At 50.9% G+C, this 13,260-nt stretch overlaps 1 protein-coding gene across 1 annotated transcript in view; it reads right to left on the bottom strand.

The window, feature by feature from the left end:
* Positions 1-13,260, bottom strand: part of NOTCH1 (notch receptor 1) — a 108,033-nt gene that overhangs the window by 44,798 nt on the left and 49,975 nt on the right. The window contains exons 4-9 of the mRNA XM_084821223.1: positions 12,509-12,847; positions 6,781-6,903; positions 4,957-5,190; positions 3,959-4,114; positions 3,074-3,259; positions 2,384-2,497 (exon numbers count right to left, since the gene is read on the bottom strand). Coding sequence (XP_084677349.1) covers positions 2,384-2,497; positions 3,074-3,259; positions 3,959-4,114; positions 4,957-5,190; positions 6,781-6,903; positions 12,509-12,847 — 1,152 coding nt within the window. The remainder of the gene's footprint in view (positions 1-2,383; positions 2,498-3,073; positions 3,260-3,958; positions 4,115-4,956; positions 5,191-6,780; positions 6,904-12,508; positions 12,848-13,260) is intronic.

Here is a 13,260-nt window from a genome sequence, read left to right as displayed (position 1 = left end):
CTCTAGAGCACAAATGAAGGGAGAAAATACACAGCTGCTAGACACATTCACAGTACTGTCTGAGCTCACTCTACACCAAAGTGTGGTAGCTACTCCAAGGTAATGCAGGGGGTGGTACCTTCTGCATGTGGGACTTTATTTTGCCCAACTAGTTCCCCAGCAGAGTTTTTCCAAGCCTAGCTCTCCATCACCATGGAGACAGCAGCCCGGGGTACTGAATGAAACCACGGGCCAGCGGCTCTGAGAACATCTTATTTCCATCTCTAGAGGAGAGCCTGGCCTCTCAACTTCAAAAACCTTATTTCATGGATTAGCCGGCCCTCCCTCTCCCTCTCCCTCTCTTTCTCCTTACCCCATGGACTTAAACACCTTATTTAAATCCAACCCCAGCCTCCTCCCTCTCGCCCCTGCCCCGCCACAATTCCCAAATTGGGGGCCCTTTTCAAGTGCAAAACTTCTTGCTGCTGTTATTTAAATTGATCCTCAGTCTTTCTGTTCACTCTCCCAGATTTATGGGGGGGGAGAGCAGAAAGTAGCTTCACAGGAATTGGGGCGGGGGGACTGTCCTGAGACACACAAGTCAGGCATGTCTGAGAGGCACAAAAAAAGGAAAAAACCCAGCCCCTTCTGTCAATACAACGGAAACCCACTACGCCTTTCCATACCAAAAACAACGCAGAAGCTTGTTCCTCAGCTGGTGCAATTTGGTGTAGCTTCACAGACAGCACAGAATCCACTGAGACCGTCTTTTGCCTGCGTTCACCCCTGCTCATCCTGTGTCATGTCTTTTAGTTGCCGCCTTGCAGCGTAAGGGCTACTCCACACACGGGAACAGCGTACTGAGGTCTGCCCCCAGAATGGACACTCAGCAGAATATTGCAGGGATCCCGACTCTGATGAGCCCACCCGTGTGACTGTTTTGTGAACGGCCAGAGAGCCTCGGCTAATGAGCAGTACAGAACTGTAATTAATTACTTAATGAATTATCCAGATGTTTCCAACCACATGTTTGTCTCATCCACACTTTACATATGGAAGCATGTCCATTAAAAACTTATCATGCGTGAATTGTCCCAAGGCACATCTTACTTGGGTATTTTGCAACAATTCCTTTAATTGGAGCAACTAGGTCAGGCGGGCAAAACCTCAGAGCCGGGGCCCAATCCAGCCAATTTAAACCGGTGATAATAGCCACATGCTATGGTGAGAAGTACTTTCTCCTGTCTGTCTGTCTGTCTGTCTGTCCAGAACCGAGTGCAAATTCATTTTATTGGGTGACCCCCAAGACTGATTGATTGATTGATTTACTTACTTACTTACAAACAATATTTATATACCACTCCATATCTAGAACAGATTTTGGAGCAGTGAACACAAGAGATAAAGCAGTAAAAGATCTGGTATTACAGGAGAGGAAAACTACCTAACACATCTGGTTGCGCCACTTCATTCCAGCTGCCCTTTTCCTCATTTGTCTGTCCTTGATCTCTCTCTCTCCCCACCCACAATCCCATCCTCCATGCATGTCTCCTCTGTCAAATGTAGGCAGTAAGGAAGCCCTCTTAGGGAGGGCGTTTTCGTATAAGGCAGCCTAACACACTGTTACCCCCCCCGCGCCAATCTTCCAGTAATGAAAACAGCAATAATATCAAGTAATCAGCAAAGGCATTGTGAAGAGGGGAACTAGGACGGAAAGAAAATATAGGAACCCATGAGAATGTTCTGCTTCTGCAAGGGGCATGTTGAAGCTCAGGAGGAGGAGGAGGAGGAGAGGAAGAAGAAGAAGAGGAAGAGAGTTGAGGAGGAGGAAGAAGAGGAGCTGAAGAACTAGAGGAAGAGTTGAAGAAGAAGAATAGCAGCCTTGCTGGGTCAGCCCAAAGGGAGTTTCATCTGGTTATCTTATTTCTGATATTGGCCAAACAAGCAGGGCATGAAAATACTAGTTTGTCCTCAAGCCAACGGCACCCAGAGATTCACAGCACCTTCTCCAACCTGAGGCCCTCTAGGTGCTTCGGACTACAACTCCAAGCATCTCCCAGCTGGCCATGTTCTTCTGCACATGGAGGTTCCCTTTAGTAATCCCCGCTAATAGCACTCGGTTCATAGCAAGGCCAAGAAATACCTGCCTTTAAGCCGCCCCCCCCCGCCCCCACTCCAGACTCACACGCACACTCTTCCTGGTTTCCTGAAGCAGAAGGTATCATACGGAAAGTATATTATCTCCCCTGAGCTGCCCACTTCGACTGGGTGTAAATCTGCCAGCCTAGCATTGCCTCTGGGCAGTGGATTAATTTCGGCTCTTTTTCCACTACAAAGGCTTCGTGCTGAAGGCAAAGCGATCGATCCCCCCACTCCCTCCCACACCTGCCCCCTCTGTTAGTACCTATGGGGCACTCGCAGGCGAATTCGTTGATCTTGTCCACGCAGTTTCCATTGTGTAGGCAAGGGCTACTGGCACATTCATCCGTGTTGATTTCACAGTAAACGCCCTCGTACCCTGCAAGGGTGTTTTGAAAAAGGGAGGTGAACCCGAGGTGTCTTTCCCGCTGCATGCTGGGAAAACACACACCTGAGAGAAATGACCCCACCCCTTAAGCCTTTGGTCAATGGTCCCTCATCTACCTCGGTGACTTTACCTGGCGTGGTTAACCACATCTCCCACAATTCTATAATACAAACTGTTGCAGTGTGGGCTCCTCCAGTTCAGGGTTCCAGCCAGCCATGCCCTCCTCACGATACTCCCATCCATCCCCCCTCCACACCCTTTTTTGAGCCCCTCCCCCCTGCTCTACTTGACATTCAACCTCCAGTGGCTACTGATCATTGCTCCCTCTTTAGTGGATTGCCCCCTTAGAGGATATTTTGCATTTCTGCAAAACCCGGGGTTCGTCCAACCATGCCAATTATCTCCCACCAGCCACATTTTGGCTCCATTTCCATCTGCATGCACCACCCGTGTTTGCTATTAGAGGGAGCAATCAAACCCACTTCCTGTGCAGATGGAACTAGCTTTTGCTCACGTGCACCTCTCGGCGGTCCCTTTATAGGGAGAAACAGTATTCCGTCAGCTTACCTGGCATGCAAATACAATGGAAAACCCCAATCTGGTCTAAGCAGGTGGCATCGTTTTGGCACGGGTTTGAGGAGCACTCGTTCACATCGATCTCACAGCGAGGGCCGGAGTAACCTTGCTGACACTGGCACTCGAAGGAGCCCTCCTTGTTGATGCATTTCCCAGCATGCTCACAAGGGTTGGCACCTAAAGAATTGAAGGAAGGAAGAAAGAATAAAATTAAGTCCATTCCCGTCGGTGTAGCCTTGGCGGAGGGCAGCCATGCCTAGTAGGCATCCCACTTATTTAACAACTGAAAAGCAGCGATGCTTGGCTGCCAGTTTGAGCAAAAGCATGGCACTGGGGGAAGGCACGATTTAATCCTGGGCTCTCCAACATGATGTCTGTGAATGCCTTTCTTGGCTCCCGCCAGGCTCTGCACCCCTCTGGTCTTTATTTTGTTTTATTTCTTAAGGTGCACAGAGGGAGATGAGCAGAGGAAGCGGGGCCATCCCACCAGCCCTGCTGAAGGACTGCTTGTTTCCCCCCCTCTTCCCTCCCCATCCCCTTTTCCTTGTGTGTCGTGTATCTTTAGACTGCAAGCCTGCAGGGTAGGGACCGTCTCATCTCACTTATTGCATGTGTGCCACTCCAGGAACCTTTCTGGCTGAGAGAGCCAGAGAAAAATACTGCAAGTAAATAAATACACGTTGGTGCCGTGGGCTTCTGCCACCTGTCTGCTCCTTCCCAGCCCCTTCCAAACCGGCTCTTGCTCCACTTCCCTCCGCCCTTCTTTCATGCACAGACTCCTGGCCTGGAACGCAGGCTTGGAGCCTGGCCCATTCCGACTTGCTCCCCTGACATGGATGCCACCCCCACGCCTGACGCGCAATGCGGACCGCTCACCCAGCGAGCACTCGTCCACGTCTTGGCTGCAAGCAGGCCCCATGTAGCCCGACGGACAGGTGCAGATGGCCTTCCCCGTGACGGGGTTGGTGTCACAGTTCGAGCCTTCGTTGCAGGGGTTGCTGATGCACGCGTCGTTCAGGTGACACAGCAGACCTGGCAGGGGATGGGGTATGAATGCCGAGAACATGCCACGTGCGAGGGACACTCCCCCCTTGCCCAAAATGCCGCTCCTGCAAGCACCCCGAACCAGCAAGCCTGCTTCCACGGGCCCACGGGAGCTGGGCACCCCTTCTCCTCTTGCCTGGAAGGAGGCAAGCCGGAACTCTGGACCCGGGGCGCACAACGTTTCTGGCCTGAGGGCCACCCGAGGTTTTGGCTCAGGGGGCAGGGCTGCATGCGCACGCACATTGAAGGCCCTGAGGGGGGGTGCAGGCTGTGCACCCCTGCTCGAGATGAACCTCGGGCACCGAGACCAGTGGATGTATAATATGGGTCTATGCCTACGAGGGAGAACAAGGGTCCAGGGTTTCCTCCTCGGCACAGGGGCACTCTCCTCCCGGGAGCCAGCCCTTCCGCCTGAGGGCCTGTTTCCCCAGCAGTGCCAGCTTCATTGCAGAGCCTGGCGGGTTGACAGGGCACCTGCTCATGTAGCACGGCACACGGTGGTCCCTGTGAACCCAGGTCTCCCCAGCCCTGTTCTTCTCCCAGAGAGATGTGCAAGAGAGGAAACATATCGCTCAAGGTTCCGCACATCCATCCCCCGCAAATGTCTCACGCCTCCCCCCCTCCCACTGCTTTACTCCATTCGCCTGCCTTTTTCTGCAGGTTCAGTCGCTCTCTCTCTGGAAGGCCTTGCAGATTTTATTTTTAATAAAAACCCTCTACTAAAAGGAAACACAGCTCCTCTGCTTGTTCAGCCGGGGTCTTGCTGGCTTCCTCGTGCGCTCCCCTGCCGCAACACCTGCCACTCTGTTCCTCCCGCCCTCGATGTGCACCTGTCCTCCCGTGTGGGCATTCGCAGTAGAAAGAGGCCACGCGGTCGTGGCAAGTGGCCCCGGTGAAGCAGGCAGCGCTGGCGCAGTCGTCGATGTTCTCGCTGCAGTCCTCGCCCGTCCAGCCGTTGACACAGACACAGTTGTAGCCCCCGTGGGTGTTGTGGCACGTGCCACCATTCTGACAGGCGTTGGGGATCAGCTGGCATTCGTCCACGTCTTCTGTGCAGTACTGGCCTGGGAGCGGTTGGAGAAAGCAATGAAGCCCAGTTCCTCCCAGGGGAGGAATGGAAGAAGGGGTGGATCGACCTCTCTAGTGGTGCCTTCACCAACCTGGTGCCCTCCAGATGTTTTCGACTGCAACTGAAAGACTACTGTAATGAACTCTATGTGGGGCAACCCCTGTGGCTGGTTCGGAAGCTGCAGCTGGTGCAAAACACAGTGGCTACGATGCTCGGTGACGTTCAGTACAGCAACCAGCTATACACATCTTACACCTGTGTTAAAAGAACTGCACGGGCAGCCTATTAGCTACCGAGCCACATTCAAGGTTTTGTTGTTGACATACGAAGTCCTGAACAACTTGGGACCAGAATTCCTACCTGACCACCTTCCCCTATATACACCCACTTGACCTCTGAGTTCTTATGAGGACACCTTAGTGGTCATCCATCCCATGACCACCAGTGTGTCACCAGGTAACAGCTCATCAGCGGGGCCTTTTTGGTAGAGGCACTCACTCTCTGGAATGCTCTCCCATGTGTGATCCGAGAGGCGGAAACTGCAGAGAGCTTTAGATGCCTCTTAAAGACTGTCTATTTACCTGACAACAGTAGCATACAGATGTTGTTGCATTCACTCTTTCCATTTTTAATGCTTAATGGATGTGCCTAAACATTTATTTATTTATCATTAAATTTATAAACCACCCAACTGGAGGGTAGTTTCAGGGCAGTGTACGCTCATTAAAAAAAACCAAAACAACCCTCCCCACACAATAAAACAACAACCAAAACCATATACAACAATGAAGGTATCAAAGTATTAAAATATTTTTACAAAATTAAAGAGCCAGCAGTTAAATTAATAATCAGAGCATTATTTATTATTAGCAATATTTATATACTGCTTCTCAATTGAAACAAATCCTGATTAAAGATTAAATGCCTGCTGGAAGAGACCTGGTGTCTACATGTGTATAGTGAAGACACCAGGTGCATCCCCCCTGCAGAGGGAATTCCACAAAGAGGAGGCCACTACAGAGAAGGCTCCATAAACCCTGTAATATGTGAAGTGGCCCTGAAACACCAAGTTTCAGTTTCAGGCTGGTTTTTCACATGATGCTTTCAGGGAAGTTTATGCTTTCTCTCTCTGTAAAAGAGGAGTATCTATCACCAGCTTCTGAGAAGAGAGGATTATGGATGCAAATGAGCTAAGGAATAAATATGGAACAAAAAAAATCGAGGTTTTCAGAACTCAAAATCGAAATGTTTAGACTCAAATCCTGAGATTGTTTTTGGAGTTGGGGGGGGGGGGGCGCGCTCCTGAATTCTGCCAGGGAACGCGCATGCCCAAATTTGAGGTGCTTCACACAATGTGTGAGCTTTTAACAAACATCTGGAAAGGTCAAAACCTAAAAACTGACCTCCTTAAGGATACTCCATGTAAAGCAAGAAAAGCAGTGGCTTTGGGGCTGCCGGGGGTCCTTTGGGGTTGCTGGGGGTCCTTTGGGGCTGCCGGGGGTCCTTCCATCCCTGGCAAATACCAAACCATGCCACCTTCCAGAGCCGGCCCCCATGTCCCATGGGCATGGCATCCACTTCTTACCTGTCCATTCAGGGAGGCACTGACAATTGTAGGTATTCACCCCATCAACACAGGTGCCTCCATTCTTGCAGGTGTTGCCTGGGCAATCATCAAGATTTTGCTCACAGTTCTGACCAGCAAAACCTGCCAGGTGAGGAGAGGGGAAGACAGGGAGGGAGGGAGAGAAAAGACACGCATCAGACCCATTTTTACCACCCCTCTGACAGTGGGGAGAAAGGGCAGGGTCAGTAGCTCAGGGCACAGGCCTTGCATGTGGAAAGTCTCAGGTTCAGTCCCTGACATTTCTAGGAAAAAGAAGAACCAGCTGGCAGCTGATATGGAAAAGGCCTCTACCCAAGACCCCAGAAATCCGCCGCCAATCGCTGAAGGGCAGCTTTCCCCGATTTAGCGCCCACTGGATATGTTGGGACTACAACTCCCATAATCCCCAGCCAGCATGAACTGTGGTCCGACACATCTGGACAGCACCAGGTTGAGGAAGGGTGGAGAAGACAATACTTTGATAGATGTACAAATAACTCTGACTTGGTCTGAGGACACTTCTGATGTTCAAATTTAACACAATGAAAATGGGGAGGCAGTAACTATCAAAATCTGCCCTCAAGCCAGCTGCTTGCACCCTCCAGATGTGTGGGATGACAACTCCCAGCATACTGGAAGTCCAGCACATCTGGAGGGCACAAACAAAAACCGTAAGCATTATTATTTCCAAATATTTCCCCTCTTTGAAACTGATTGCAAGAACTGGGTCAGGAGAATTCTGGCTGCCTCCCACCCCCGATGAAGGAAGTTCATCAGCAGAGCCCGTCATCCTACACTGTGGAGAGCGGGGTGGTGGCATCTGATTCACAGTGCACTGTATTTGGATCAGCAAGATCTAGATTCAAGTCCTGCAAGGCAGGAAACCACAAAGCAGAAGCAAGCCAGCAAAACATTAAAAAAAATCAATTAGGCTTTGCTTGCTTTGGACATTGATGGCACGATCCAACCAGGACAAAGGCCAACTGCCGGCTTGCCTTCAGTTATAGGTCAGGAGGGCAAGCGACCTCCTCCAGCAGTTTCTCATGACAACTCACGTTCGGAGAACCATAGGGTTGAAAGGGGAAGAAAAGAGAAACCCTTCATATTTATGGAATTTACTTTCAATGACTGCTTTCTCGCTGTTCTAGTCCCAAATGCATTCAAAGCCTGCAACGCTGACTCAAGGCAGGCACAAACACAGAGACGTGCATAATCCCAAGACTACGGGTTGAATGTGGTCCGAGAACCGAGTTCAAATTTCGCCTCAGGCATGAATTAATTCTCTCTCTCTCTCGCTCTCTCTCTTCTCTCATGGATGAAATGCTCTAAACCAGGGGTGAGCACCTTAGGCCTGTGGGCCAAATCTGTGGGCTGAAAGAGGCCCAGCACCCCTGATTTAGCATAACCTTAAAACAGTCATAGAATCATAGAATTGGAAGGGGCCATTGTGTCCATCAAGCCAAACCCCCTGCTCAGTGCAGGAATCCCATTTCAAGCATCCCTGACAGATGGCTGTCCAGTCTCTGCTTGAACAGAGAGCCCACCACCTCTATATATAGGCAGTTGGTTCCACTGTTTTTCCTGATGTTCAACCGAAATCTGCCTTCCTGTAACTTAAGCCTGTTATTTCATGTCTTGGGTGACATAAAACAGGTTGCAGCCCTCTTCTGCGTGACAACACTTGAGGGCCTTGGAAAGTGCTATCTTATCTCCCCTCAACCTTCCTTTCCTGAGGCTAAACAGACCCAGTTCCTTCCATCTTTCCTCACAGGACTGGGTCGCTAGTCCCCGGGCTGCTTTTGTTGCCCTTCTCTGAACTCATTCCAATTTATCTGAATCCTTCTTAAAACAGAAAGTTCTTCTCTTTCAAGCAATGGAAAGAAACAGCCGGCACCGTTCTGCCCAGGCAAGCCCTCTGCCTGGCATCTGGGCTACGAAAACACTAAAAAGAGAGGTGCTTCCCCCTCTCGCCAAAGAACCCGATCCATCAAGCTTAGGACTTTCCAAAGGCTTTAATGTGATACGATAGCAGCAGGCTCAGAATTGCTGCCATTTCATAGGACACCGAGCCAGGCCTGCCTTCGTCCATCAAGCCTGGTATCATCCACACCCACTGGCAGCAGTGACTCTCCAGGGTTTTCAGCAGGATTCTTTCCCGGCCCTACTTGGAGGTGCTGCCGGGGATCGAACCTGAGACCTTCTGCATGCAAAGCAGGGGCTCCAGCACAAAGCTGTGGCCCCTCCCAGAGGAGAGAAGGATGCAAGGAAAGAAGGCAGGGGCTTATCTGAGCAAGGAGACAGCACTTCTCGGCCTCCCCCTCCATCCTTTCCTAAAACTACTTTTTTCCAGCTGCTGCTACTTGCCCTCAGCTTGGGGTGAAACCGATTAGTTTACAGTAAACCAGAAAGAGCCATGCTTGCAAAAGCTGCCAAGCTACAACCCCGCCTCCAGCGGAGTAAAGCAACAACTGCTTTGACTTCAGTTTGCAAAAGTTTTCAGCGACTCTCCACCTTCTGAAGGAAACAGCAGGGCGGAAGAACCCCGCAGATGCCGAGTAAGGAAATGCATTTGACGTGCTAACAGCTACTCAGAAACAACAGCAGCTATAGGCTGACTGCAGAGAAGAGCCAACCAGGAAGGCAAAAGGGCTAAAAATGTCAGAGGATAAGAAACAAAAAAAGGATCACAACAGCAAGCCCTCGGACAAGAAATCTAGGCCCAAACAAGAGTGTTTCTAGTCCTCATGACTGTGGAGAAGAACGTGAGCAGCTGACGTCCACTCTCTCAGGCAAGCCTACATAACTTGGCTGCCTCGAAACTGAACACGGCCTTTCAGCCATTTATGTAGGGACCTGCCACAGGCTCGACCCTGTCCTTTCTGTTTCCTTTTTGCAGTCCTAAGCGGGCAGCAAAACCAGGAAAGCAGGAGGGTCTCCGGCTCAGCCACCATCCATGACAGATGAATTACGCCTGGCGTGCGGGTCATGAGTTGTGAAGGCCTGCAATATACACTTCAATCAAGTATTCCCAACATGGGGCCCTCCAGGTTGCAGGACTACAACTCCCAGCATGCCCCAGCCAGCCAGGCTGGCTGGAGCATGCTGGGAGTTGAAGTCCCACACATCTGGAGCGCCCCAGGTTGGGGAAGAGTGATTTTGATTTAATCTCTCTCACTCTCATCCCCTCCCAGGGCTCTGGGTGGGTAATAAATTTAAGACAATTAGCATGCTTATAAAAACAGCTTGAACATATTAGCCCTAAAATCTCCAGCCCTCTACAAGCTTAACCTCCATCCTCCAAAGCCAGCTACGAAGTGAAGAGTCCCAGCTTTGAGCTTCGTGAATCCCCAAGGGAAGAAAGTCCCAGAGCTTGCTAGCAGCCTCCAAGAACTCACACGCCCAGAACCCCCTAAGTCAGGGCGGCAAAACCTCTTTCAGACTCAGGGCCGCATTCTGTTTCGGAGAAGCTCTCACAGGCCACATGCCACTGGTGGGCGGGGCCAGAGACAAAAGGGGTGTGGCCAAAATACCAAGCATACTCTACCTTAAAGCTCTTCCTGGCACCAAACAATTGGTAGTTGGGCGAAAGGCAAAGGGGTCATGACCATCTCAGGTCAGTTCTGCACCCCTGGGCTAAGTGCGCTCACTTAGGGTGTTGCCCTCTTCTCCCTCCAGCCCTGCCTTTAACAGCTGCCCACCAGGCAGAAGTGTCACTGGCGAATCTTTGCCTGGCATGGACAAGCAGAGATGGAAAAGCTTTCCCTCCCTTGTTAAGTTTCTGCTTGTCTGGCTGCTTTTAGAGGAACACGATAAGGAACAGGTTTAAAGAAAATGAAGAGAAGTGACGAAAAGAATGCAACATCACACAAAAAGCCGTGTTGCCCCATAAGAAAAAAACTCCAAAATCCAAAGTAGGGCAATAGCTCTGTATTAGGCCAACCAAAATCTCACAAAACAATGAGCAAGCTTCCGTGTTCTCCAGGACTCTTCATTAGGCTGGATCAAGAAGTAGGCGAGTAGATTCACTCCAGATGCTTTGGACTACAGTCCCCGTAATCCCTGACCATTAGCCATGCTAGCTGGGGCTTATGGAAGCTGAAGTCCAAAACATCTGGAGGGCACCAGGCTGTCCACCCTTTGGCTAGATCTTAAACAAAGCAAAGGAAGGAAGGAAGTAGCAAGGGGAGGGAGAGAAAGGGAGAAAAAACGCTGGTTGGTGTTGAAGTCATGAAGTCCCAATCTAAGTCTAAGATTTAGTCCCAATCTAAGATAGAATGCAGAAGGAGGTAACAGGCACTTAGATCAGGCTCTGCTAAGTGCTGCATAGGTTTCAGTTTGCACCTAGGACTGCTCCTAGTTAGACTCAGTTCAGATGAATTACAAAAACAGGTTATTTGTTAGTGCTGGACATAGGCCAGCTTGATCACTGATTTTTGTTGCTCTTTTCTTTCTGCTCTTAAAAAAATCCAAGCCAATCTAGTGACAAACAGCAAAAGCCCTTGTAGCCCTCTTCAGCCTGTCCAAGTGATTAATCAGTTAGTGGGGCACAGCTGCCTTTGTCTCAACAACGATAGAGGACTTAGATGAGATTAGCTGGCAGTTGGAATGGAAAATTAAAAAGCAGAGACTTTATTCTGAAGAACCCAACGCACTGCTTGCCCACTGATCACGAGAACTGGCCTATCTGCCTTTTAGGCACATGGTAGGATCTGACAGATGTGGCCGTTGGTGCATGGGAAACACACTGCACGGTGCTGAGCAGTCCTTGGCATCTGACTGCACAGGGAGCACCAAGGGATGAGGAAATGATAGCTATGGAAGGAAGGCAATGGTGCAAATTTCAAGCCTGGATGCAACAGGACAGAGCCACTCGAAGTGAGGGACCTTCACGAGGGATCAAGTCTCTGTTGACTTCCAGCCTTGGTGGGAATTCAGCAGAATACAGAATACAGGACTGGAGGCAGAGGAACACGAGCACCGCAGGGCCTCCGGCGGCACTTTGGACACAGTAACAGACAAGAGGAAGCGTGTCTCCCCAGCACGACCCTGGAAGAGACGGCAAGGTGCACGAAGGAGACTGCAGCCAGCCTCCACCAAAGAGAGACCCTGGGCTGCATCTGATGCCCAAGAGCAATAACCCAAAGTAGCCCAGGGTAAGCAGTATGCGACTTTGGAGAGCCGAAGGCATGCATGCATCCACAAAGCATCTCAGGGCTTTCCCCAGAGTTCACACACTTCATTCTTCAATGGTATGCTCAGACATGACAAAAAAGCGCCACATTTTGTAGCGGCTTCCCTGCATGAGGTTTCAAAGCAAACAGAAAGGAACATCGCACGAGCGACACTTGGGCGCGGCTGCCGAGGGGGTTGGCCAGGCGAAGAAGCGGAGGCCAAAAGTGTATGTTTGTGGAGGGGTGGGGGGACAAGGGTGGATTCCAAATCTTTCCTTTGGAAAAATTAAAATACATAACTAAGGGCATTCAGTGCTTGATTACAAGTAATCCTGATGACGATAATTCATTAGATTTATATACCGCTTGCCACATTTAAAAAATATCTCTTAGAGAGTTATCCCTGTCCAGGCAGGCCAAGAGGAAGAGCCCAAGAGGAAAGGCTCAGCTCCCCTCCCTCACCAATCCAAGGGCTACTAGGAAGTCTGAAGAGAAAGCAGGCAGAGCCAGCGCCGCTGCAAGACAGGCCTCGTTACCTGGGAGGCAGGTGCACTCGTAGGTGGTGTCTCCGGTCTGGCGGCAGGTGCCCCCGTTCTGGCAAGGCGAGGGGTTGCAGGGCACGTACAGATGCTCGCAGTTCTGGCCTGTGTACGCCGGCTTGCAGTGACACTGGTAGGAGCCAACCTCGTTGACGCAGATGCCGCCGTTCTTGCAGATGGACGGGCTGCGGCTGCACTCGTTGAGGTCTTCCTTGCAGGTGGCGCCGTGGAACCCCTGCGGGCACTTGCAGAAGTAGTCCGATTCGAAAGGCACGCACTGGCCGTTGTTGGCACAGGGGTTGGAGGCACAGGGGTCTGCTTGCTGGCAGCTCTTGCCTGGAGGCCAGAGAGGGGGGAGGGCACTCGTCAGGTGAAAACGCACAGTCACAGAGGGACAGGCGGAGACAGGGGCCCGGATAGCTCGGCGGACATTCTGGAAGGTGACCCAGAAAGTTCATGCTGGACCACTCCTGATTTCTAAAAGTCAGTTGGGCACCCACTGCTCTAAACAAACGCTGGATTGGTTTAAGAAAGGGGTGCAGAACCTCATCTGGCCCTCTGTGGGCCACAGCCTCTTTCCCTGGCCTCACCCCTTTCCCCCCAAACACCAGTTGCTGGGTGGTTTCCTGGCTTTTGTGCCATTTTTCTGCCATTCTAAAAGGTTGTAATGCCTCTCCTAAGGCCGAGTGACTGGCAGTGAGAGCGTTAAGCTAAGAGAGGATGGTGTTTTTTGGCCTCACCCCTTTTCC

The sequence above is a fragment of the Heloderma suspectum genome, chromosome 14, assembly GCF_057233095.1.
Source record: "Heloderma suspectum isolate Gila_16-S chromosome 14, 16-S_ref, whole genome shotgun sequence".
Taxonomy (NCBI): domain Eukaryota; kingdom Metazoa; phylum Chordata; class Lepidosauria; order Squamata; family Helodermatidae; genus Heloderma; species Heloderma suspectum.
The sequence above is the reverse complement of the archived record's forward strand: the minus strand, read 5'-3'. Positions and strand labels throughout refer to the sequence as shown.